The sequence below is a fragment of the Microcebus murinus genome, chromosome 11 (genome assembly GCF_040939455.1).
Source record: "Microcebus murinus isolate Inina chromosome 11, M.murinus_Inina_mat1.0, whole genome shotgun sequence".
NCBI lineage: Eukaryota > Metazoa > Chordata > Mammalia > Primates > Cheirogaleidae > Microcebus > Microcebus murinus.
Window position 1 is genome coordinate 85,202,045 of NC_134114.1, and position 25,760 is coordinate 85,227,804.

The 25,760-nt window shown below is 43.5% G+C and overlaps 1 protein-coding gene across 1 annotated transcript in view; it reads right to left on the reverse strand.

Moving 5' to 3' along the window:
• The window catches only part of MCC (MCC regulator of Wnt signaling pathway), a 267,530-nt gene that overhangs the window by 113,609 nt on the left and 128,161 nt on the right, over positions 1–25,760 (reverse strand). The window contains exon 2 of the mRNA XM_012763744.3: positions 2,183–2,296. Within this exon, the coding sequence (XP_012619198.1) occupies positions 2,183–2,296 (114 nt within the window). The remainder of the gene's footprint in view (positions 1–2,182; positions 2,297–25,760) is intronic.

Consider the following 25,760-nt stretch of genomic DNA (forward strand, 5'->3'; position numbering starts at 1 on the left):
TATCATCAGACTTTGATAGCAACACTCTCTGCTAGAAGAAAATAAAGCAATATATTCAAGGAAGTAAAAGATGAACCAAGCATTTTATATCGAGCAAAATGCCTTTCAAGTAGAAAGGGCACATACACATTGTTATTAACATGCAAGAACTTTGGGGATATTATTCCCATGAGTCCATTCTAAGGAATCTACTGGAAAATAAGCTGTAGGCAAAACCACAAATTAAAAATGGAGGAACACTTACATAAGAGCTATGGTGAACATTAAACCTATAGTCACTTGTGGAAGAGTAAAATATGGCTAAAAGGGACAGAGTATATGATGCAATGGCTATATGCACAGGCAGCATTGATAACAGCACATGAAGAAAAAATTGGGGGAATAAAGAGTAGAATGGAAAAAGAATTTTTCAATCTCTTCTCAGTAACTATATTGGTTATAACAGTATTAATACTATTATTCTGAGACTGTATATAATGTGGGACAAAGCAAATGAGTAATTATGCAATATTCTAATTCTATGATCACCTATAACCTTAAGAATCAGATTCTTAGTGTGAAAGAAAGGAGATACAGTTAAAAGTTAAAATAGCCTGTAGTTTGAACTTGAGCTGAGGGTATTAGCATAAATTCCTAAGGTATTTTATCATCTTCAATAGTATGTATACATACCTATGCACATAAGTAAATAATTTCCTGGCTCTGTCTACAAAATAGGCCTAAAATCAATGAGAAACTGAGAAGCAATAAGCATCCTTAGGTCCCAGATTGTGGTCTTGAAATAGCATTTCCCGCTGAGAGAATGTTAATTCCAGGTTTGGAGTAAGAAATGCGCTACCGGAGCCTGGAATAACAACGACTAGGCTCATGTTAAAAGAATCAGGAGCTAAACTGACGAGCCTCTTACTGGCTAAAGATAGTACAATTTGAGTTTCTACATAAAAATAATTATGATGGATTGAAATTCAAATATGTTTAAATACGTAAATTCGAAATATTTCTAAAAAAGAAGTGGGCACAGTCAGAGGATCATAGGGAATCAATTCATTATCTTCAAAAATGTTAAATAAATGGAAAGACTCAAGTGTTTATTGTGCTTTTCCTCTAGGAAATACACCATGTTTCAACAAATAATAGGTGATGGGAAATGTCTCTGTAAAGGCATTCTAATTAATAACTGAAAAATGGAATAATTTAAAAATATGATTTTTAAACTAAGTCCTAAACTAAGTAATACACCTAGGCATTGAGTATCAACAGATGGTAAAAATCACAGAAATATAAACAAGCAGGCATTTTGTGCCTCCTGGGAAAAAAAAAAAAAATTATACCCTTTTATGGTCTTGCCAAAGAGACTGAACATGAATCCGACTGCCTCTGGACCCAGCTGCCAATTTGCAGGAAATATAGAGAACAGAACAAGGTGACCTGCACCGTAAGTGTGCAATTATCAACACCCAGACTGTGGGACACGCTGGGTCAAACGGCCAGGTGTAACAGATAAATTAAAAAGCAAACAGAGAACTGAGGGAAAATCCACAGATTAACAAATATAAAGGAAACACACATTTTTTTAATGGCCAAGACCAAAACCCTACTGTCCAGAGATGCGAACTCAAGTGATAAACTACTATAAAGGTCATATTAGTGGTTAGCTTTGTGGAAGAGAAAACGTGGAGACTGGGATGGGACACATGGATGAGTGGCCGGTAAGTTCTATTTCTCGGGCAGTGGTTATGTAAACGTGCTACAAATCGAATGTTTGTGTGCCCCCCAAAATTCACAGGTTGACGCTTATACCCCCAATGTGATGGTACCTGGAGGTGGGGCTTCTGGGAGATAATTAGGTTGTGAGGGTGGGGCCTTCATGAATGGGATTAGTGCCCTTATATAGAAAGAGAGATGGGAGAGATGACCTTGCTCTCTGCAACACGCGAGAACGCAGGGAGAACGTGGTCATCTGCAAACCAAGGACCTAATGAGCGTGCACCGTGACCACGGGCTTCCCAGCCTCCAGAACTATGAGAAACAAATTTGTCATTTAACTCACCTGGTCTATGGTTATTTGTTAAGTTTGCTCACTAAGCTGTAATTTGTTTTGCCAGAATTTCTATATCCAACATTTTATCTTAACATAAAAAAAGCCTAACAAACAAAAAAACCACATTTCTAGATTCCTTACGTGTGCCTTGGCCAATTTCTTTTCCAGAAGGTCCCGTTCCCGCTCTGTTTGCTGCAGACGTTTGTTGAGCTCTGCGATATCTCCCTTCAGCGATGCCAGGGCTGCCGAATGGAGCTGTGGTGACAGAGAGGAACACAAGGTTAGACTGCTGCAGGACACACTCATTTCCTCCTCCCCTTCCTTCCCTGTAGCTAGCACAACCAAATAAAAAAAAAAATCCTATCATCCAAAAGGAGACACTTCTGAGAATGAAAGTGAGTGCTATTAATCTCAGGGGACAACAGACATAAATCAGGTGTGTTCCAGGCACGCTGGGTTATATCGTCACCCTAAATGTTACGTGTGGGCAGTGGGACCTAATTTTGGATGCTATAATCAGGCCAGACAGTAAAACTCCTTCTTCTCATGACTTTGCCTGAGTTATTCAGTGAGGAAAATCTTGAGAGCTGGAGTGCAGCTACCTGGCTGTCAACAGGCAAAAAAATAAAAGGCAGAACCAAATTAACTTTCACCTTTGGAAGATATGGAAGCTCAAGGGGCAATTCAATATTTTTTCCAATTCAGTCACCCAAACTGCTGCAAGTATGACAGACCAATGGACAGGAGCTGAGCATTAAGAAAAAAGTGGGAGGAGCTCCTTTTTAAAATGATTTCCATTTATTTTCTTGCCAGTTCCTCCTTCCTCACTGCCCCCAGCAGGCTGCACTGTCCAGACAGATGCTTCTCGTGCGCTGGCAGCCTCTCTCAGGGGCAGAACCAGAACTCTGATAAATGATGCTGGGAAACGACAAACCAACAATCCACCTAGATACCTTTCCCCAGCCAAGTCTCTTGGATTAACTAGAATTAAATAGAATGTTCTCCAACAAATTAACAACGGGCCCCATGCACCTATAGGATCTCAATCTGCTCAACTTTCAGGTTCCAAACACTGAGCTTCAGCTGCACACGCCTACCACACGCGTGGCTTCAGGCCGATTGATGGGACCATTTCCGAGACCAGCACCCTGACCCCAGGGCAACACCCCAAAACCTCCTCTCTGCACCCCAGGTCTCGTCTGTCCCCCCTCCCCACCTCCAGGTGGAGCCCAGACCACCTCTTCACTGAATTCCATATCACATTAGAGTGAGTGACCAAAGTACAACGAGCCATACCCCCTTTCTAGGCTTTCTGCAGCTTCTGTCAGGAAGGATTTAAGGTACAAAGTGAGCAATAAGATTGAGCTTTAAAGGTGGACACAGGACAATGGTACACAATTCAGCTTTGAAGATTTTCATGGCAGGCTTGGAAAAATGCTCTTTTCTGCAACCTGCCCCTGCACACACACGCATGCAGGTGGCTGACAGGCGTGGCGGTGAGGGTGGGGGGTGGGGCAGCGAGGAGGGGAGGAGGAGACACAGGGTGGGGAGTGGGGTTTCAAAGCCGGAGCGTTTGTTAGACTGTAATGGCAGTGAATGGGACCTGGCTTTGTTGCATTAGAGCTGCAAATCAACAGATCCACAGCCGATTTGAAATCAGGAATGCCTGAAATTTAAAAAAGAAAAATGTCAGGCAATCTGGCAGTATTTGCCTTCTCATGTAGTGCTAGGGCTTCTCTGAAAAGGTCACTTTGGGTTTCAGATACAAGGTTGTGTGTGATGATTTCTCAGCACAAATACCAGTGTTCCCATCGTGCAATATTTTTGAGACTGTTTTGCCTCCATTGTGGTGGAAAGGACCCAAACCCACTCCCTTTGACAGCTGGGTTGGCCCCTCAGCCTCTGAACTGTCAACCCAGGACTTTCCTTCTGCATCAGACACTGGGACATGCTACACCGTCACCCCAAGTCTTGGGAGAAGATTGGCCACCTCACCTCTGGCAAGGATATAATACATTGAGAGCTAAAATGTTCTTTAAGAAATACAAGAATGTGGGCCGGGCACGGTGGCTCACGCCTGTAATCCTAGCACTCTGGGAGGCCGAGGCGGGCGGATCGTTTGAGCTCAGGAGTTCGAGACCAACCTGAGCAAGAGCGAGACCCCATCTCTACTAAAAATAGAAAGAAATTAATTGGCCAACTAAAAATATATAGAAAAAATTAGCCAGGCATGGTGGCACATGCCTGTAGTCCCAGCTACTCAGGAGGCTGAGGCAGGAGGATTGCTTAAGCCTAGGAGTTTGAGGTTGCTGTGAGCTAGGCTGACGCCACAGCATTCTAGCCTGGGCAATAGAGTGAGACTCTGTCTCAAAAAAAAAAAAAAAAAAGAAAAGAAAAAGAAAAGAAATACAAGAGTAGGAACAAGGATCCCAACTCTGTGAGCCTTGACTGCTTTCTTCCTCATAACATTCCCCTCCTACTTCTGGGAAAAGGGACAGGGGAAACTGTGTGCTCCTCCACAGGCTTCACGAACCGGGCCAGCTGGAGACGCACACAGAGTAGCTGCTTCCACCACCGACCCAGCAGAGAGGTCCAGGCTGGGCCACTGCCATGGGGGAGGGCACTGGGCTTGGAGCTGATGATGCCTGCCCGGCCTACTGGCCGGCCCTCTAGATCGCCAGGGAGAGCCACAGGACGGGCATGGTGGGGGGCAAGTCCCTTCCCTTCTCCAGATGGAAGGTGTCTATCGACAAAATGAGAACAGATTCCTTAAGAATCTCATGAATGTGCAGAGTAGGAATGTGTGGTGCATGTGCATTTTCTACCCAGTCATGGTGATGACACGCTCTGGAATCTATCCATGGAGCGTCAAATAAGAAATGTCTGGACTAGATGCCAGCTCCGTGACCCCACGTAAGGCTACAACTCCGCAGACGGGAGGTGGAGGCAGGGAAGAAGTCACCGAGGAGGAGCTGCACGCCACAACGTCTGGAAGTGGGCTGCCAGCCCGCTCGCTCCCTGGCCTCCTGCGCACTGAGCAGGAGACGAGGTGAGTTCCCACCACGAGACGGAGTGCTGCACGCGCACCCCTCGGGAATCTGAGTTCAGCAGCTCTCTTTGTCCCACTCTTGTCACTAACTCAGTGATCAAAAGAGGATGTGGGGGCCGGGCGCTGTGGCTCACGCCTGTAATCCTAGCTCTTGGGAGGCCGAGGCGGGCGGATTGCTCAAGGTCAGGAGTTCAAAACCAGCCTGAGCAAGAGCGAGACCCCGTCTCTACTATAAATAGAAAGAAATTAATTGGCCAACTGATATATATATATAAAAATTAGCCGGGCATGGTGGCACATGCCTGTAGTCCCAGCTACTCGGGAGGCTGAGGCAGAAGGATCACTCAAGCCCAGGAGATTGAGGTTGCTGTGAGCTAGGCTGACGCCACGGCACTCACTCTAGCCTGGACAACAAAGTGAGACTCTGTCTCAAAAAAAAAAAAAAAAAAAGAGGATGTGACCTCCCCTCCCTTCTTCTGGGGTTTCACCCCCTTCACTCTGGCAGGGCTGGGGGCATCCCTGTGAATTCAGAAGCTAGAGTGTTTGCGAGTGAAACTGCAAGACGTATGAAGGAACCTGTGTAGCTGTGTCAAGGCAAGCACGAAAAAAGAAGAACGGAGGTCCTTTTGGGTAATTACAATTTTTATTGATACATATTATGTATATTTGTGGGGCACATGTAATATTTTGACACATGCATACAATGTGTAACGATCGAATCATGGTATCTTAAGGTATCGATCACCTCGAACATTGATCATTTCTTTGTGTTGCAAACATTTCAAATCTCCTCTAGCTATTTTGAAATACACAATATATTATGGTTAACTAGAGTCACCCTGGTGTGGTACCACACACTAGGACTTAGTCCTTGTATCTAACTATATGTTTGTACCAATTAACCAACCTCTCTTTATCCCCTGCCCACCCTTCCCAGCCTCTAGTAACTATCATTCTACTCGCTCCCTCCATGAGATCAATCTTTTCTTTTTTAGCTCTGACATATGAATGAGTGCATGTGAGATTTGTCTTTCTGTGCCTGACTTATTTCACTCAACATGATGATCTCCAGTTTCATCCATTCTGCTGCAAATGACAGGATTTAATTATTATGGCTGAATAGTATTCCATGGTTATATATATTCCACATTTCTTCATCCATTCATTTGTTGATGAGCACTCAGGTTGATTCCATATCTTGGCTGTGGTGAGTAGCACTGCAATAAGCATACTGGTGCAGGTATCCCTGTAATATAATGGTTTCCTTTCCTTTGGATAAATACCCAGTAGTGGGATTGCTGGATTGTATGGTGGTTCTATTTTTACAGTTTTTTGAGAAATCTCCACACTATTTTCCAGAATGGCTGTACTAATTTACATTCCCACCAACAGTGTAGGAGACTTCCTTCTGGGTAGTTGTTAGAACAGTGACTGTGGGTTTAAATCTGGGAAAGGTAAATTGACTGTAGCAGCCCAAATTATCAAATATCTATACATAGGAAGTTACACTGACACCAATTTGGGGGATTCTTTTAGTCATATCCTGGTTTTTGAAATGGCCTCTAACTTGAGTGAGAGATTCAGACATGAACTATGAAGTACAACTGAAAGAAAATGTTTCATGAACCGAAGAGGAAAAAAACATGCTGCTTGGAGTCTGTGCTAGTGTCTTCCTCAACACAAATTTTTCTTCATCCTCAGGAGTAAGATCCTGATTTTTAGCTGGTCATATTGTTGCTCACCTAAAATACCCCAGTTCCCACATAAAAAAGTTCAGGCCCATGAGATGTAAGCAGAAATATTGTGTGAGGGGTATGGGAAAACATTTTTGTGACAGATCACTCCATTTTTCTCTTCCTCCATCCTCGCTGCTTGATACTTCACGTGATGGATGGAGCTCCAGCAGCCGCCTTGTACCATAAAAACAAAATTCACACTCTGTGGAGCTGAAAGGTACCCGAGTCCCTAAAAATCTGTGGAGAGACCCTACCAGCTTTGAACTGCCTAACCCCAGAATTCTGTAACAGAATTGCAAGAAATAAACCTCTGTTGTACAAAGCACTATATGTTGAGATTTTCTGGCAAATGAAGCTGATCTAATCCTAATTTACCCAGAATCAGATAAACATAGGTTCGAATCTCATTTATGCCACTTATTGCTAGACAGTCTTGGACAATTTATTTAATCCCTTTGTTACAGGGCTGTAGTGAAGACAAATGAGACTTCTTGAGACTCACTCATGAAGTGACTAGCACGGTGTCTGGAACCAGGTAAGCACTCAGCAAACATGCCATTTCCTTTTTCCCAGTCAAGTCTCAAGTCAACGGTGATTCTCAGTCAACAACCTTCTCAGGCCAAGCCCCATCCCAGGTGCCAAGGGACTCTCTAATGAGTGAAATGGTCCCGTCTTAGAGAAGATTACTGCCTGGTGGCTATCAGCACAGGGCTGGGAGGCCAGTAGCTGATTTGCCGGATTCTGCTGAAGTCCTAGGCTTATTATCTTAAGGAGCTCACAGCCAAGGCTCTTAATTCTTGTGAAGGTTTAATAACATAAGGCCTCAGCAAGGTTGCACGGGACCCTGACACTTGCTATTCAAATCTGGGCCCGGTGTGCAAAGGACATAAATCCATACATTCTCACGTTTCTGGAGACAAAAGACCCTAATTCCCTAGGCTGTTTCGAGCGCCGCTTCAGATTCATTTTACAGTGTGTGTCCAAGTGAAACTGAACCACCTGGACATTTGGCTGCAAGCTAACCGTCCAAATGGTTGCTATTTTTGGATGAAACACTGCTTGAGTAAAATTTCACTGTTCAACTGGCTGTAAGGACAGGCACGCTTAACCTGTGACGTAGAAGGCATTTGGCCTTGCGGGCCGAGGTGACAAGTGAGCAGTGCCCTTGTGACAGCCTCTCCCGGTGCCTTCTCCGTGCTGAGTGGATAGATGTCTATCCTGCTACGTATCTGCTGTGTGACAAAGGGCTTTGTGCTTCACAAGACGCCCTTGGAACCCAGCAGCCCAGCGACTCTGAGGACAGCCGCTCCAGGCCATCGCTGTGTGTTTATGACGATAAGGTGCTTCTCCACGGCGCTGCTCCTGGCAAAGTAAACAGCAAACACGTGCCCACGCTCTCCGGTATACATGGCGCTCTCCTGTTTGTCACCTCATTTGACCTTCACCATCACGCCAAGACCCTGTGGCCTAAGGGGAAGCTGTGGCTCCCAATCTGCTGAGGGACAACTGCTTTTCCCAGGACCCTCAGTTAAAACAGGGATGAGGACTTGAATCTAGGCCCCCAAACTATAAATCCACCCCTCGGGTTCCTCTTTCTGGGAGGTCAGTCTGCCCTTTGAACAGCACTGTCTTCCAGGGGCTCAGCGGCCACAGCTCAGAGAGAGGAACGAGCTCATGCCCAGAGTCCCTGCCCAGATGCGGGTGTCACCAGGCACCTCTTGGTGCCGATGGCTGGGCCAGTCCTCCCCGCGCTGTTGGGAGGTAAGCTCACTCACCCGTGCTTGTTTTCTTTCTTCCTCCTTTACTTGGGCTGGCTATCCGAGGTGCTCAGGTAAGTTGTACCATCAGTGCCCGAGCGCCTCTATTTCCCTCCCACTGAGTGAGGACAGGAATTACAGTCGTCCCCTCTTAATCGTGGGGATCCATTCCAAGACCCCCACCAGTGGATGCTTGAAATCTCCGACAGTACTGAACCTGCACACACTATGTGTTTTCCTATACACACATAACTAGGAAGAAGTTTCATTTATAAATTAGGCACAGTAAGAGACCAATACGAGTAACTAATTATAAACCAGACCAATTATAACGATATGCCGGCATCACTCCGCCTGTGCTTTGGGGCCACTGTGAAGTACAATACTTGAACACGAGCACTGCGACACCACACAGTCCAGCCGCTAACAGAGACGGCTGCTAAGGGACTAACCGGTAGGGAGCACAGACGGCACAGATATGCTGGACAAAGGAGGATTCCTTCCCTGGGTAGGACGGAGCCGGACAGCATGAGAGCTCATCAGGCTACTCAGAATGGACACGATTTAAAACTTATGAAGTCTTTATTTCTGGAATTTTCCATTTAATATTTTCAGACTATGGTTGACTGTGGATAACTGAAACCATGGAAAGACAGACCGTGGATAAGGGAGAGCTACTGTATTATTCTGTTCTCCCAACTGAACCACTTGCTTTCCAGATACAAAACGTACACATGATTTTTGCTTGTTTTAGTGATGACAATGTCTAGTGCCAACGTCTCTCACCCAGAGACCCCTTCATCAAAGGGGAAGAAACAAGAGCAACTAGACTTCACTGAACACATACCCTGGGCAGGTTCCGCGCTACATGCTTCATACGCTTCACCTAATTCGGTCAGTTGCTGAGTTCTGCAGAGGAAAGGCAGTATCAAATGCCAGCGCCACACTGGGAGCATTCTAAGAATTCTAGGCCACTGGATAGTAGTAATAGAAGTAATAATATTATAGTTACTATTTGCTGACTGTGTATGGGTACCAGGCACTTGGGCTAAGTATGCCATGTGCCGTATCTCATTTAGTCCTCACTCACTGCAGTGGTGTGAGATATTCTGACAAATAAGGAAATCAAGGCACAGAGGAGGGGTAGGGAATCAGCCCAAGGGTAGAAAACTAATAAACAGTAGAGGAGATATTAATGCAGACACTTGATGCTTGAATCTTCTCTGCCACGTGCCTCACTGGCACCTCCAACTCAAGGTGCCTGCTCTCCCTTGCCTATGGGACACGTGCACACATGCATGTACGTGGGCGCGTGCTGTGGGAGGATGGGAGGTGAGGTGTGTGCACTGGCCAGGGAGGGGCCGTGGGGAGAAGCAGCATGTCAGGACCTCCACGGATGGCAGCACCCACCTGATCTCGGGTGGGAGCAGGGGAGGTGGCAGGGCAAGCCCTCAAGTGGCGGCAGTGATAAAGCTCGGGGCTCAGCTTGCTGTGGATTTGGGGGACTCTTTTTACCTTCCATGCTTTTCATCCTTTGTAGAAGAGTTTATGGCCGACTGTCTCTAACAGTCCTCCGGTTTCAAACCTGTAAGCGTGTGTGCCTGGCATGCTCACCTGCCTGGGCTCCACTCTCCGTTCTGCACTCGGGTTTTGCACACTTTATTTCTCCACTGGTCGCAGAAAGGATTTGCTGAAGCTCAACCATTCAAGGAAGCTTCACTCTATTAATACACAGAAGTGATCACAGCAAAGGTCTTTGCACTAAAAGTGCAAAGAGCACTCAGAATCACACATAATCTTAGTGCTGGCAAAGGAATTTGAGAACATCTAGTCCGATTCCTTCACTGTAAAGAAATGAAACTGAGACCCAGAGACACAAGGTTCATCAAATTCAGATTTCCTAGTTCCAAGTCCAGAAGCTTTCTCCTCTCCCAAAGGGTAATCCAACAGCGTGTGGGTAGTGAATGAATGTTTATGTCCCAGATGTCCCTGGAGACAGCAGGAGACACCTGCACACGAGAAAGCAGCTTCCCCTCCAAGACTGTCCACACCCAGGTGCTCCAATTCGGATACCTAAAGAACAGAATCGCTGGCAAAATGGTGGCGTTCCCTGCCAGATGGATACCATCAGGCCTGTTCGGTGGCTTCTAGGACTGGAACATCCTTCTTTACTGCTAGAATTCCAGGTGGAGGCACCTGCTATGTAGCATTTCAAGAAATGCTATTAATAGTCTTAAAACTTAAAACTCAGTAAATATCATCTACAAGATGGTTCAGTGCATGCAAATCACTTTTTGGTGTGCTAGATCAACTTAGAAATTCAGTTGCTGAAAACAGCATTCTAAGGCCCCTTCAATTCAGAAACAGGGCAGCACTAGGATACCATCTACCAAAAAAAAAAAAAAAATAAATTAACCCCATCCAAGGTGCCTGACACAGACAATATAGTGCCAGATTGCAAAGCAGGGTCCAGGTAGCCCCTGTGAAGGCAGCCAGACCGTTGCATCCAGGAACACTTAAAGCCACTCTTCCCTTGCCCCCTGCAAATGGTTGGGAAGACGGCTCCCAAGGAGGAAAGGTATCTAAGACTGACAATCAGCTTTGAAGATGATCGTGAATCTCACCCCATCTGCAAACATATGCTCCTCTAAAAATAAGCCCCATCATAATTTTTACTGGCAGTAACATTAGCTAACATGAATGCTTACTATGTGCTAATTGCTATAAATAAGCACTTAACATGCATTTTCTCATCTGCTCTTCACATGGCCTTCTGATATGGGTACTGCCATTATCCCCCATTTAAAGAGGTAGGAATTAAGGTTTAGAGGTTAAGTAACTTGCCCAATTAGTAAGTAGCAGAGTTAGGAGGAAAGCTCAGTGTGTCTAGCCCCAGGGCCTGGTTCATAACCACAGTGCCCCATGCTTTGCAACAGAGTATCAGTACTTCTGAGATCCTTGCAAACAACTCATGAAACTGTTGAGAAGATAAGGTCTCAGACCGAGGGTTATGTTTTTAAGACTAGAAAGCAGAACTGCAAGATTAGCATGGGGAAAAAAGTATTAATTCCTTAAAACTTCCAATATTTTAAGAAATAGAAGACTATTCAGCTGGTCTCAGACCCAGGAAGGAATCAGAGAAAAATTAATCTCCAGCTATTTCCGTATTCTACAAAGGAAAGAAGAAAATACTGCCGTGTAGGCTAAAAAGCTCTTAAAAACAATTAATTATGCTACTTCAACAGTGCAAGGAAGAAAAGGTTACTTCAACTGTTAGATCTTTAAAAATGAAAAATCTAAACAGAATATTTTATATACCTTTTTAAAGATGTACTATACAAATATTATGAGACAATGGTAGCTATTAAAAATAATTCACTTAGTATTTTCCACTAAAAAAATTCTGATTTGTGGTGTTACTTTATTTTCAAGGAAAACCAAAATTACGTGGTTTTACAAGCATTTCTGGAAAGAAACATAGACGAAACAAGATACCGCAATATACTGGCTACACTCACTTAAATTTCAAGGTGGGCTGCATCCTAATGACACATCATGGGGGAGATGAAGATGTAACAATTAAATCCAGCTAATCAGAGGACATGAATATTTCAGCACACACTAAATACTGATGTGATCCCTGAGGCAGAAACTCCCACAGAGAATTATATGAACATGAGTAAAAGAGTTCTCTGACAAGGCCTGCACTGTTCATAAATTTTTATATTGATCCAATTTAGCAGGTATTGGACTCCCCATTCTAGAGAAACCAAGTACCTTTAATGGCCAAACAGTCAATAAACTCTGTGGATCAGAAAAGGCCAGAGTATTTTTACAGCAGTGGTTGACGTGCTTTGAAAAGACCCTTCTTTTTTACTGTATTAAGGACAATGTTTTTTCTTCGGGAAGGCAACTGAAGGTTTAGATTTGAGTGTGCGCATGCGCGTGCATACATATATACGCACGTATACATACATTTACGCACATGGACTTTATACAAAACTCAAGGCACATGCTTTCAGACTTTTAATTAAAAGCACAGGAGACGGCCAACATGCCGACTATTAGATATTCAATACAGTCATTTGTAAATGCATTCCCAGCGTTTTAAGATACTTTAACGTGCCTTATTTCATTTAAAGGAAATCACTTTATATTCGTGATGTAATGTGATCACATGGCATCATGTGATGCCACGACATGCTCCCATTCCGGGGAAGGCCCAGGCTTGTCCTGAGTCACCACAGGGCGGCTGGCTGATGGGCCACTTCACTGCTCAGTGGGACATTGAAGTCAAGGCACCAGGAAGGGGGTTGAGGAGACACATTTCAAATCTGCTCAGTGTTCTCTCCCTGATGGGGTCCTGCTGATTGCTTCAGAGAACAGTGTGTTTAGACAGAAAGAAGAAAAGGCTTTTAGGTTTGAATCTTCTCTCCTTTGCAACTCACTCTAACCCAGCCAACCACAGGCCCAACCTGGATCACTCTGTTTCCAGAAAAGGAAGACAATGGGAAAGACACTAGAGGGAAAGAAAACAATGAGGGGGTATTAGGGTGTAGTTTAGTGGTTAAGGACACAGGCTTTGTCCAAAAGCAAAAACAAACAAAACATCCTGGACTTGAGTACCTGTTCAGCCTTGGGTAACTTATTTAACTTTTCCAACTCTCAGTCTACTTACTCACAAAATGAGAAGAATACCCACCCATTAGGAGTTGTGAGAATTAAATAAAATATAGCAGGTAAATCACTTAACCACAAGGTCAGCTGTTAGACTGTTAGCCACAATGACCTAAATTACCACTTTAATTATCATGATCATCTTTGTCACCCTTTCTGCCTGCTAAAAAGTAGAAAAATAAAATTGGGCTTCCAAAGCAGTGGTGGGTTACTATCCTATCTCCTTGTCTACACAAGCTCTGATTAAGCAATCAGAACGATGCTTCACACTGGGGCCCAGATCACATTAATCGCAGTAATCTATACTTTGCCTTTCAACATGTGTAATTGAATCAGCTGCTCCCTGCACCCCGGCTGGGCCAGCAGGTAAGCAGGCAAACACGGTCATCCTAAATAGCCTGGAAACCGGAATAGCCTCAGGCCCAGTCCGCAAGCCCCCCCACCCCCACCCCAGTGTCATTCAGGTAAGTGTCGATCAAGATCCAAGTGGGACCTGTATAGTGACACAGTGACCCTCAAATGAATTTCCATAGAAATATATCTCAGTGGTAATAAGAGAAGACAAAAATTTATCGTAAGCAAGGATGTGCACAAAGATCTGTTCATAACAGTGAAAGAACAAAAACATAATAAATTGTATGATAGGCATAGAACACTATGTTGTCAGCATAATAGAGAAATTTTATATATATATATATATATATATAAACTTAACTTGGTAATCATTATTCCCATAGGTAAGGCTCGTTCCCTAAATTCTTTCAGGTGGATTTCCACCTGCTCCCCACAGACCACCCATTCTTCCCCACCTGCTTTAGATCCCTTTACTCCTCTTTATTTTTACTAACACTGTTCCCTGACATCATATCCTAATGGTTGTTTTGCTGACTTCCGGCCCCCATGAGAGTATATGTGTTCCAAGATATCAAGAAGCTGGGGAAATAGCTCACAAATAGGAACAACTGTGCCTGGCACATGGCAGAACTTCAAGACAATACTTGGTGAATGGCTAAATTTAGAAACTACAGATAAAAGAACTTACATTATCCTTACCCACCCACCTAGAGATCCTATCACCTGCCAGTTTCTGCCAGACATTTTCCTATGTGTAAATATAATAGCTTATATGAAACAGTGAGTCTAATATAGTAGTATTTTTGGATAAAATACATAACTAGAAAGAACTCTGGAAAAGCAGGTACCAAAATGTTAACAGCATCTCTAGGTTATCTCTGTGTAGTGTGATTATAGATCTTTTTCTTTATGTTTATTGTATTTTCTTCTATAATGAAGATATATTAGTATTATACAGGTTTTCAAGGGTTTTCTTGGCCCCATATACAAAGTATTATGGAGAACACCACTAAGTAGAATACGTAATTCCTTGCCCTCAACAAATTCCCAGCATATTCAGGGAGATAAAACAAGGATTTTCAGGATCTGGGAGTTGGAAAGATCATTAGCTGTCCTCTTATCAAACAGTCCAGCCAGAGCCAGAATCTTGCCCGCAGTGTAGCCTGTAGGTAGGTGGTCACTATGTCTATGCGATAAAAAGCTCAGCAACTCCTCAGACAGCCAAGCCTGCTCACTGTTGGACAGCTACAACCATTTGCAAATTTTACCTTACACGGAGCCTCTGAAATCACCTCCTTGTAACTCCACTGTCTAGCTCCACAAGCAGGACAAAACCAGTAACTCTCTTCCATACTTCACACTCTCCAAAGAATTCACTGCATCAATACTGTGAATCTAAGTCATCAAATCTCCAGAACGATCCTTCATCCCCCAGGATGCCAGTGCTCCTTTTGGTAAATGGTACCCACGACCAAGCACAGCACTCCGGATGAATTCTGCCCAGCACATTTCCTGCGTGCCAGCCAGTCGCTTTATAAGGTTTTCATGGAATTCTAACAGCAACCCAACAAGAGAGGTGTTATGGCAACCTCATTTCACAGAGTAGGAAACTGAGGCACAGTTCTCTAGCACTTGAAACCACAAAACCTCCAAGTTGATGTATCACATTTACCATGGGTCACACATTTTTGAGAACGAATATCTGGTGTGGGCCAAGGGAGAGAGTCTGAAGAGGCAGGACTGCAGACTTGGGTGGCGCCCAGCACCAGATGGTTTACAGCAGCACCACTAAAACTGGAAAGGCCACTGGTCCCAGAAGGGAGTTCCAGTGAGGTACCCTGTACTTGCTTTGACAGTGCCTGGCACAGGAGGGAAGAAGCTACTGTGTAGGTCAAGGCAGCCTGAAGGCCGTGGCCAAACAGGGCTGTTCTACCCAAAGGACCCAGCTCCTGCAAGTAAGCCATGCACCCACCAAGGCTGGTGCACGCCCCGGACCCCGCCCCATCTGCCACGGCCAGCCTGGCCAGGCCCTGCGAGGATTTGCAATCCCTTGCCAAATCACAGAGTTGCAGACAAAAGCTACAACACAATGCAAGTGAGCCCCAGCCCAGAATGAAAGCCTGTGGTTTGAGTCTAGCTTGATGGCATTCCATCCAGCTCCTTTCCAGTAAGGAGCTGCCTCTCCCACACCAGTCACCTATCCTCCCACTTCGTCTCTAGAAACTACAACATAATAGTAATTTGGACAAGTATGTAACAGCTCAGCATTATTTTAATGCAGAAAGCCTCCCTGTTTTTGCCCCTACCTGCAAGGAACAGAAACATTTTATCACATAATGCCTTGCCAGTTTTCTTTCTTGCAAATCTATTTATTCCCTCTTTCCTGCCCCCTTCATTTCACAGGCTAATTGGGAAATTCGTGAAGTGCAGCAGGGGCAGTGGCGACACTCAGATTGCAGATGTGAAAGCTAAGGACAACGTGCTCATCGTCACCCTTCAGCTGTTGCGGGGACTCCGTGACACCCCTGGAAAGAGAAGCAGAAAGAAGAAAGAGGTGGCTCGCACTGGTGGGCGGATTAAAGAAATGTTCCTTTGGGCACATATATTCATCAGTTGTTTCTGACTTTCTCGAAATGGTAGGAGCCTCCAATTTGGGGCGGGGTGGTGTCCTCCAGCTTGTAACCACCCAACAAAGCCACACGTGGTTCCAGACAGAACTCGATGACGGTGAGAGAGAGAGAGAGAGAGCGAGCTTGGTTGCTGGAGGAGGTGGGGAGCTTTTGGGTAATCACAACCAGCACAGGGCCTCCTGGAAGTGAGGCTTCTTTGATCATGCATCTTTGGGAATGCCACTGCTTTCTTCCCATCACACGGGTTCATTTGCAAACTAAATTTCTTTTCGTGCTTATAAAGGGGGGGGGGAGGAAGAGGGCTGTACGTTTTCCCAAGCTCAAGAAGCCCAGCCTAATCATTTGTTCAAACATGCCTCAGCAGAAAGGGTGACATCTAATCCTTGGTTTTCTTGCCATGTCTACCACCCCTCCCACCTGCTTGTATACACAGCACTAGAATGCAAACAGAAAGACTCCCTCGAGCTGCCTTATTTATTTTCCTGAAAGCAGAAAGGCAGCAAGCAAAAATCTATGACAGAATCCCGGGCTGTTTAAGAATGAAACACTTCCCACCTAGGTAAAAATGTCAAAGGGAAGCCGAAGTCTGGCAGTGACTAGAAATATTGCCATTTCGACAATACAAAAAACAAAGTTTACCCAAACTATTACAGCTAAGCCTCATGGCTGAAGACATTTAGGCTGTCAATCATCAGGCACAGGACTAAGTACGGGGGGAAAGTGCTGAGCAAACTTTGGTCTGATATTCACATGGACTCTCCTTAGGGCCCCAGATGAGTTACTGTGTGAGGTCAAAATTCTGACACGTTAATCATGGAACAGCGTCAGTGATAATATAGTTTAAATACAAACATCGCTCAGAGAGGGATAAACAATCATAAGCTCTGAAGACTCTGTGTTCCCAGCAATCTCAATCCAGGGCATCATTTATTAGAAATATCAAGCTTAGTTCTGGGCTCTCAGAAAAATATCACAGATCTGAAATGGGCTTGTTTAGCTCAGAGAGGAGGGTGATGGCAAATGAGCACTAGCTGACAAGCAGATGATGAACTCTTGTGCCGAGGGGATGCACCAGAGTACACAGCGAGAGATGATGGGTTTACGTTTCAGCGCGAGGGATCCAGGCTTGCTCCACACGTCTTCCTGACGGTGAAGCCTGTGATGTCTTAGAAGGCCCAGCCATGGCTACGGGACTGCTCTCCCGGAAAACCTTTCCAGACAGGGGCGCGCCTCATCTCTCTGAGATAATGTGGGTGCAGTCCTGCCTGGGAGTTTAGTCTGCAGCCTCTCGAAATTCATTCCAGTCTGATGATTTCTCTCATTTTGCACCAACAGATGTTCTGGGGGCCAAAAAAGGTGAGTCGACATGCAGAGCAATTACGGAGGGCATTGCTTTTCATGTGGCAAAGAAAAGCAGTGTATTCCAAGGGAAGCACAGGCTCCTCAAAGCCAGCGTTTTTTTCTTCTTTCTTTTTTGTTAAATCCTGGCAATTGAGACTCCTAGCAAAGCAACATTTACAGGAGCATAGAATATGCGCACTTCGTTCCCTAATGTGCTTTGGCCCGAGAGCTATGGAATTTACACACCTGCAGGGCCCAGGGCTACCCAGAACATGACTTAAATAGAACTCAGTATTTATTTAAAGTGATTGATAGATAAAGGAACAACTCCCCTAACCCCCAAAACAACAGGTTAGAGTGAAAAAGGTAAAGAGACCCACCACCTTGAATTTGAGATTAAACAGATTTAAACTCTTTAGATTTTTAAAACAAGTTTTTTTTCTGGGTAGAGAAACCTAACCTACAAATACCTCCTTCCCCTTTCAATAACCACCTTAAAAGAAACTGAAACTATTCAAAAGCTGCCCAAGGTCTCAAGATTTTAAAAATTAACAGCTGAACCTACCTCGTTCCAGATATTACATTCTTTTAGGCAATAGTTCATGAAGAGAAAGTACAACCATGTCAAATTATTTCTTAGAGAAACACAAGCCTTTAAGTATCCTTGTAAAGCAACCAAGTAATACTGCATTTTCTTTAGTCATTTCACATACCTGGTACAATATTAAGCTAAGGGCATGCCACAGCAAGCCTATTTGGGGCTTATATACATTGTCCATGCTGGTATCAACATGGCAACTGGAGAGCCATAAGGAGTTCTTAACTTACACGTGGAGTATTAAAACTCTGCTGAGAATGTGCCCTGTTCCAGATAAATTCCAGACGTTAAGAGAACCTTCCTATCCATTTGGATCAGTGTTTGATATGATTCTTTTCTTTGAAACCTTCTGAAAAAATTTACTTGCATTTCTTTCCCCTGTTACAATTGTGGACAAAGCTATAGATATTCATGTACTTTAAAACAAACAAACAAACCTGGGTTTAAAGAAAAGATTAGCTGTGCCCCATAGAAATATATTATTAGACCATACAGAATGGTACATCTATGCTATGAAAGATAATAATGCAAAGCAGATCTTGTCTATGGTGAGTTCAACTTCCAGAATGTACCATGGGCACAACACCCTTGCGGTTTACAGAACTCAATCTCCAAGTCTGGACAATGGGCACAGGCCATAGGTATCCATGCTTTTCCTCTGTGTCCATATATATATATATTTATTTAATTAAGTCTTCCTAATTGGGGGGGGGGTTTGGAGGTGCCAACAGATCTGAGGTGGGGGAATGGGAGAGCCAGGCAGGGGCAATAAACTGGTCCACAAGGCTAATTCCACTTTACCCCTGAAGTCTGTAAAGCCAAGACCTCCTGAATTCAGACTGGACCAGTGGCAAGAAATAGCTCAGGCAGGCTTTAGCCCCAATAACATCTACCAACTCCCCAGCAGGCATCCCAGAGAAACAAGCACTCCATGTAAAGAAGGCTAAGCGAGCAGAACCCTAAGGCCAGCCCTCCGAGCTTCCCCCTGCGACCCCAGTCCCCAGGCCCAGGGCGCCGTGAATGCTTTCCTTAGAGAAATTCTGGAACTCCAAGGGACCCAGACTCCCTTGCCCTCTGCCCCAGGGAGAGAGAAAGAACTGACTCTAGTTTGCAGTGCTCTTGCTGACTGATGGGCAAGAAGGAAGGAAGGAAAGGGGAAAGAGGAAGGAATTGAATCCAAAGGGTAAGGGGCAAGGAGGAAATAGAATGGATATGCCCTATACATGGAGATTGTCATTAATTCTGAAGGAAGTCAAGAAACATAGGAGGAGAAAGGAAAATAAGGGAAAGACAATTAAGGAATTAGCATGCTAGTTAGTTATATGATATTATTCAAGGTAGTATTTACTGACTTTCACATGTTAAAAAAAAAATCCCTTTGAAAGACTTCTCATTGCAGGATTATTCCTGCACCCCAATGTGTCAAAGCCTTTATCTTGCATACTCTCCTGTAATGCCATCCCCACCCCCTCTGACCAGCAGGACTGGCATGGCTAAGCATGCCAAGGAGCCCTCGTGTTTGGATAATTGGGTGGAGTCGTGTTGTGGACTGGGAAACAGAGGCTGTTCTTAGAAAAAGAACTCTCAGGTGCAGAGCCGAGGGGGTTAATGTACAAGTTCAGAAACTCTATGTGGGCCACATTCTGGCCATGGGGGTGGGGTGGACACACAAGGGTGGGTTTCTTAAAATGCATCGACTTGCCCTCTTCCCTGTGAGCAGTCACCTTTTGAACTGCTGTGGGAAGACCTGGAGAAAAACAGAAAGCTCTGCAACCAGGCACTACCATGTGAGGGTTTGTAGGGAACAATCAGAGGGCTGTCTAGAAAACAAAATGCCTCATTTCTTTAATAGTAGCTATTCAGGCAGCAAGAGGCAATTTAAAGACCGGCCAGCAAAGTGCACTGTTTGGGAGATCGGTATAAATGATAATCTTTCTATTCTGCTCCAGCTTTTATGCATTGCTTAACTTCACTTTGGTTAAATAAAGTGCTTTCTTCTGGTGATGGCAAGTACGTGATACCTTAGCTACAGCTACCAGGATAAAATTAAATGGATATAACCGCACGTATCTAAATTCCAACGCAAAATTCTTAGGATTCTTAGTAAGCAGCAAAAATGGTTTTTTCTTTTTTAAGTACAAGATCATTGGCAGGTCTGGTCTTTATGGAAAGAAGTAATTAATGTGGTGTCTTAATTTAAAAGAATTTTTATCTTCTTTATAGCACCAACTTCTTTAAAACAAGGACAAAAGAAGCTATAGGACATAAATGGTTCCTTTATTCCTTTTTTTTTTTTTTCTCCTTTTGTCCGATGGTCTTTAGTTCTACTCCATGGCAGAATCATCCTTCTCTTGTATCATTGGGCAATATACCATTTCTCCACTTCTTCAGGTACATTTTTGTAAATTTCTGATAAACGTTAAATGCATGAGCGGTAGGAAGCTTGCCTGCTTTTTATTTTTCTGCCTGTCACCAAAGTACCTCAGGGTCCAGCCTCTGCCATGCACACCCAACCACTGAGTTCTTATCTGCGCTGTGGAAGCTAATATCTACCTTACCCTCTTCCGAGGTACTGGGGGGAGGAGGGATGTCTATGTAAGTGTTTTATGTTTTTTTTGTGTGTTTTTTTTTTTTGAGACAGAGTCTCGCTTTTGTTGCCCAGGCTAGAGTGAGTGCCGTGGCGTCAGCCTGGCTCACAGCAACCTCAAACTCCTGGGCTGGAGCGATCCTTCTGCCTCAGCCTCCCGAGTAGCTGGGACTATAGGCATGCGCCACCTTGCCCGGCTAATTTTTTATATATATATATATTTATATATATATATATATATCAGTTGGCCAATTAATTTCTTTCTATTTATAGTAGAGACGGGGTCTCGCTGTTGCTCAGGCTGGTTTTGAACTCCTGACCTTGAGCAATCCGCCCGCCTCGGCCTCCCAAGAGCTAGGATTACAGGCGTGAGCCATCGCACCCGGCCAGTGTTGTATGTTTTATGAGCATTATAAAAAAGTTACATAACACAGTTCAAGGTAGTATTTACTGACTTTTATATGTAACTCTCCTTACTTGGGTCCTTAAAATTCATCTCGAACATGCTTTATGATGTTTGCCTCTGTTTATAAAGTCTGACAAGAAGTCATGTTAAAGACTGTCGTAGCCTCTTTGTGAATGGGGTCAGTAGTTGCAGTGTAAGTGAGCAACTCTGATGTGTGTTTTGCTCCCACAAAGGAACCCTCAGGAATACTGATCTCTAAGGACAAGACTTGAAATCTCAGGGTCAGATCCAGATTTTGCAGATGGCCAGCAGTATCTTTAAGCTAAGAGGAGTCTCCTAAAGAAAAAAGGGATGTTGGGCTCCCATACTGGGTCTTTTGCATCTTGAACTAAGACTCCGATGAAGTGCTGGGTCTGTGTGTCCCCCAAAGCTTTGGCTTTAAATATGCTGGATCTTCTGAAATATCTCTGTTTTGCAAGGGAATTTTGGCCACATCCCAGAACTTCAGACATCTGCCCTCAGCACAAAACTCCTAATCACAACTGCCCATATCCACAAGGAAGTTCCTAGGACAAGTTTTGCAGAGCATAATCACAGCATGGCACAAGGTAATTTCCCATCAGACAGGGAGCCATTCTCTTGAACCTAAAGACTAAAGGAGGAAGCATGGACAATAGAGCTGTTTCATCACTCTGGTACTGGTGAGCCTGCATCTCTGCCCTGAAATGTATTAAGCTTCAGTTTGACAATTAGCAAAAATGCATGGACAAGCAGAAGGTGGAAACCTCTTTAACCCACAAATGTAACTGGTGGCTCTGTGTCCCATATAATTTCACAGGTGGTTACTGGGCAGCCCCCAAGAACAGAAGCAACTGTGGGAAAGGAATTGCCCAGAAATTGTGAGGTTTCTCGGTACAGAGAGCTTCAGGGATGAATGCTTGTCACACCCGGAAGTCCTGGAACTCATTAGCAATTGACCCTATTGCAGGGACGCCCACATAAGGAAGGATCTTTTTTCTCTTCCTTGCCCCTCCATGACCAATCTCCCATGGTTCTAGACCAACCACAGTCCAACGTTTTGACCTAGAAAAGGTAAAATGGAAAGTCCTCCAAATGTTGGCTCACTGACTTCAGGCACTGTGGCAGCCTTGGGAAAGAAAAGAATTACTATTTGGGGGCAGGAATCTATATGAGAAGAGGCAGGACCCTTTTGTCCAATTCTAGGAGAAGAGACCAGAGACACACCAATGGACAGTTCATACCAAATGGACACAATTCAACTCAAACAATCCAGGCACCTGAGTTAGTATCGATCAAATCTCACTTGAACACTTGAGACAGGATTCAGAGCTGACTGCAAAGTTTTTGCCCAAACCACCAGAAAACAATAATCATATGAGGCATCAAACTCATCTCTTTAAGGTTAACAGCACAGGCAAGGTTTTAGTAGTTACAACAGCCAGCTATTTAGCTTCTTCAGCAACTCATTTGGATACAGAATAGACTTCATTTTCCCTTCATGCTGTATGTGGCCAGCCCCAAGTTGCTATTTTCTGTAGGGGTTATAGCTGGGAAATCTTTATTTTACAATACCTTTCTCTTGCCCTTCTAAGTAATTTCATTTGATTGAAAAGGTGTCAGGATGGCAAATGTGAGATGTTGCTCATTCCCCACCTCTTTTAAACTTTGACGTAACCCAGAACAAACCAGGCAATGAGAAAGAAGACCCCACCCACGGCCATCTGTCCATCTTAACACAATTACCTATGTGCTGGATGTACCATAATTCAGCCAACAACCAATTATTAGATGTGTAACCAATTTTCCTTGTTGTATAATGCTACAGTGAAGAGCCTTGGAACAAATCCCTGGAAACAGAATTATCCAGCCAAAACTTCTGACTGTGAAACTGCCCCCGACCAAGAGCTACTGCCATGTTACTTCTGCCAGCTATCTATTTCACTTTACTTCCAACTATTTTAGGTAATCACTGAAATAACTTTTTTGCCAATTTGATTCCAAAATGACGTTCAGTCTTCATTTCCTTAATTACCTGTGGTTAAACATTTTTTCATAAATTTCTTGGACATGTGGATTTGTTTTTTAATTGCCTGTTCATGTTCTTTACCTATTCAGACAGGATATTGATTTCTCAGAGTATGATATGTATTACAGATTCTAACCTTTCACTATATATTAAAACTATTCTTTTCTAATGGGCTGCTCACCTTTTAATTTATATAGCATTTTATATTTATATGTTTCACATTTCTATGTTGTCTCCATAAACCTTTTCCCCCACTTCTTGTTTAGAAAGTCCTTTTTCCACTCCACTCAGATCAGTTAGTTACCTATGTTTTCTTCAGAGTGATTTTCTTTAATGTGGTAATTTTTTAAAACGTCTAATTCACCTGGAATTTCATGGTATACATAAATTGCAAATCTAACTTTGTTCTTTTCTTTTAATGTCTGTCCTTGTACTACTGAATAATTATAGCTAAATTTCTTTTATATTTTAAATGACAGTATTATAATGTTTAATACTGCATAGTGTAAAATCTCCCCTAATTTTTCAGAAATAATACTTTAGTTATTTGCTTATTCTTCCAGATAAACATAAGGTTATTATTGGCAGCCCCTCAAAACAGAAGCCACTGTGGCAAAGGTCACTACAAAGATTTTTTTTTTTAATCCCATAAGGCTCTGGACCAGACCACCACTAAACTTCCCCCACTCAGTGTAATCACCTATATGGCCGAATCCCATCTAATAACATGGACTCCATTTATCAATACTGCTTTTCTTTGTAGAGGCTCTTTAAACTAGATGTAAATTCCCCAAGGACAAACACTGTGTCCCCTTTTTGCTATTCGGTGTATTCTATTCCTAGCAGCTAGTACAGGGTACTATTTCCTGAATGAATGAAGTCAAAGGGACCCAGAACATTTGTCTCAAACATCTTATTTTGTATCTCTAACCCAAAATACCTAAGACAGTACCACAACCCTGAACGCACCTGGCATGTGTAAACTAAGCAAAGGTGTAAGTGCAGGGATTCATAGCCCACTGTGCCCAACTCTGACTAATGGCATAACCAACTCCAAGAGACATTCCTAAATCACTGCAACAGCAACACAAAGGGCAAAAGAAAGTGGCGGGTAACACTGGGGGTAGGTTAAGATGAACCAAAATCAAGAGTAGGAACTCACACTTGAGAACTACAGAAACATATGTTGAGTGAGGTATGTCATTGCCATGGTGAAGTATTAAAAAGTCCACTGTGGAAAGCAATACAAAGATACTTCAAAGAGATTCAAGTAGTTCTACCATTTGATCCAGCAATCCCATTACCGGGCATCTATCCAATGGAACAAAAGACATTCTATAAAAAAAGACAGTTGCACTGGAATGTTTATACTAGTACAATTCACAACTGCAAAGATGTGGAAACAACCCAAGTACCCATCAATACACTAGTGGATTAATAAAATGTGGTATACGTATACCATGGAGTACTATTCAGCTATAAGAAACAATGGTGATATAGCACCTCTTGTATTTTCCTAGATAAAGCTGGAACCCATTCTATCAAGTGAAGTATCCCAAGAATGGGAAAACAAGCACCACATGTACTCACCAGCAAATTGGTTTCACTGATCAACACCTAAGTGCACATATTGGAATAACATTTATTGGGCATAAGGCAGATGGGAGGGGGCAGGAGGGATGGGTACATACACACATAATGAGTGCGATGCACACCGTCTGGGGGATGGACATGCTTGAAGCTCTGATGGGGCGGGGGGGACAAGGGGAGCAAGGACAATATATGTAACCTAAACATTTGTACCCCCATAATATGCTAAAATAATAATAATAAAAGTCCTAGACCCGTCCTTGTATCCTCACATAGAGGAAAAAGAGCAAGAGAGCTCTCTGGGGTCTCTTTCATAAGGGCACTAATCCCATTTATAAAGGCTCCACCCTTCTGACCTAATTGCCTTCCAGCACATTGGGGGTTAGGATTTAGTCCATAATACAGTATCAGGGAAAAAACTGACACATAGTTCGATGGACAGAATAGAAAGTACAGAAATATATATATATATATATATATATATATATATATATATATATATATATATAGTCAATTGGTTTTCCACAAAATTGTAAAGGCAACTTATTGTAAAAAGATAATGTTTTCAAGAAGTGGCATTGGAATATTGGATAACCATACATAAAAAGAAAACCCCAAACCAGAAAACCTCAATTCGTAAGTTGCACCATATTTTAAGTCACTCAAAATGGATCATAGACCTAAATATAAAACCTGAAGCTGGGTGGAGCATGGTAGCTCACGCCTGTAATCCTAGTACTCTGGGAGGCTAAGGCTGGAGGATTGCTTGAGCTCAGGAGTTTGAGACCAGTCTGAGCAGGAGTGAGACCCCATCTCTACTTAAAATAGAAATTATCTGGACAACTAAAAATATATATATATATATATAAAAAATTAGCCAGGCATGGTGGCACATGCCTATAGTCCCAGTTACTTGGGAGGCTAAAAAAAAAAAAAAAGTCCTAGAC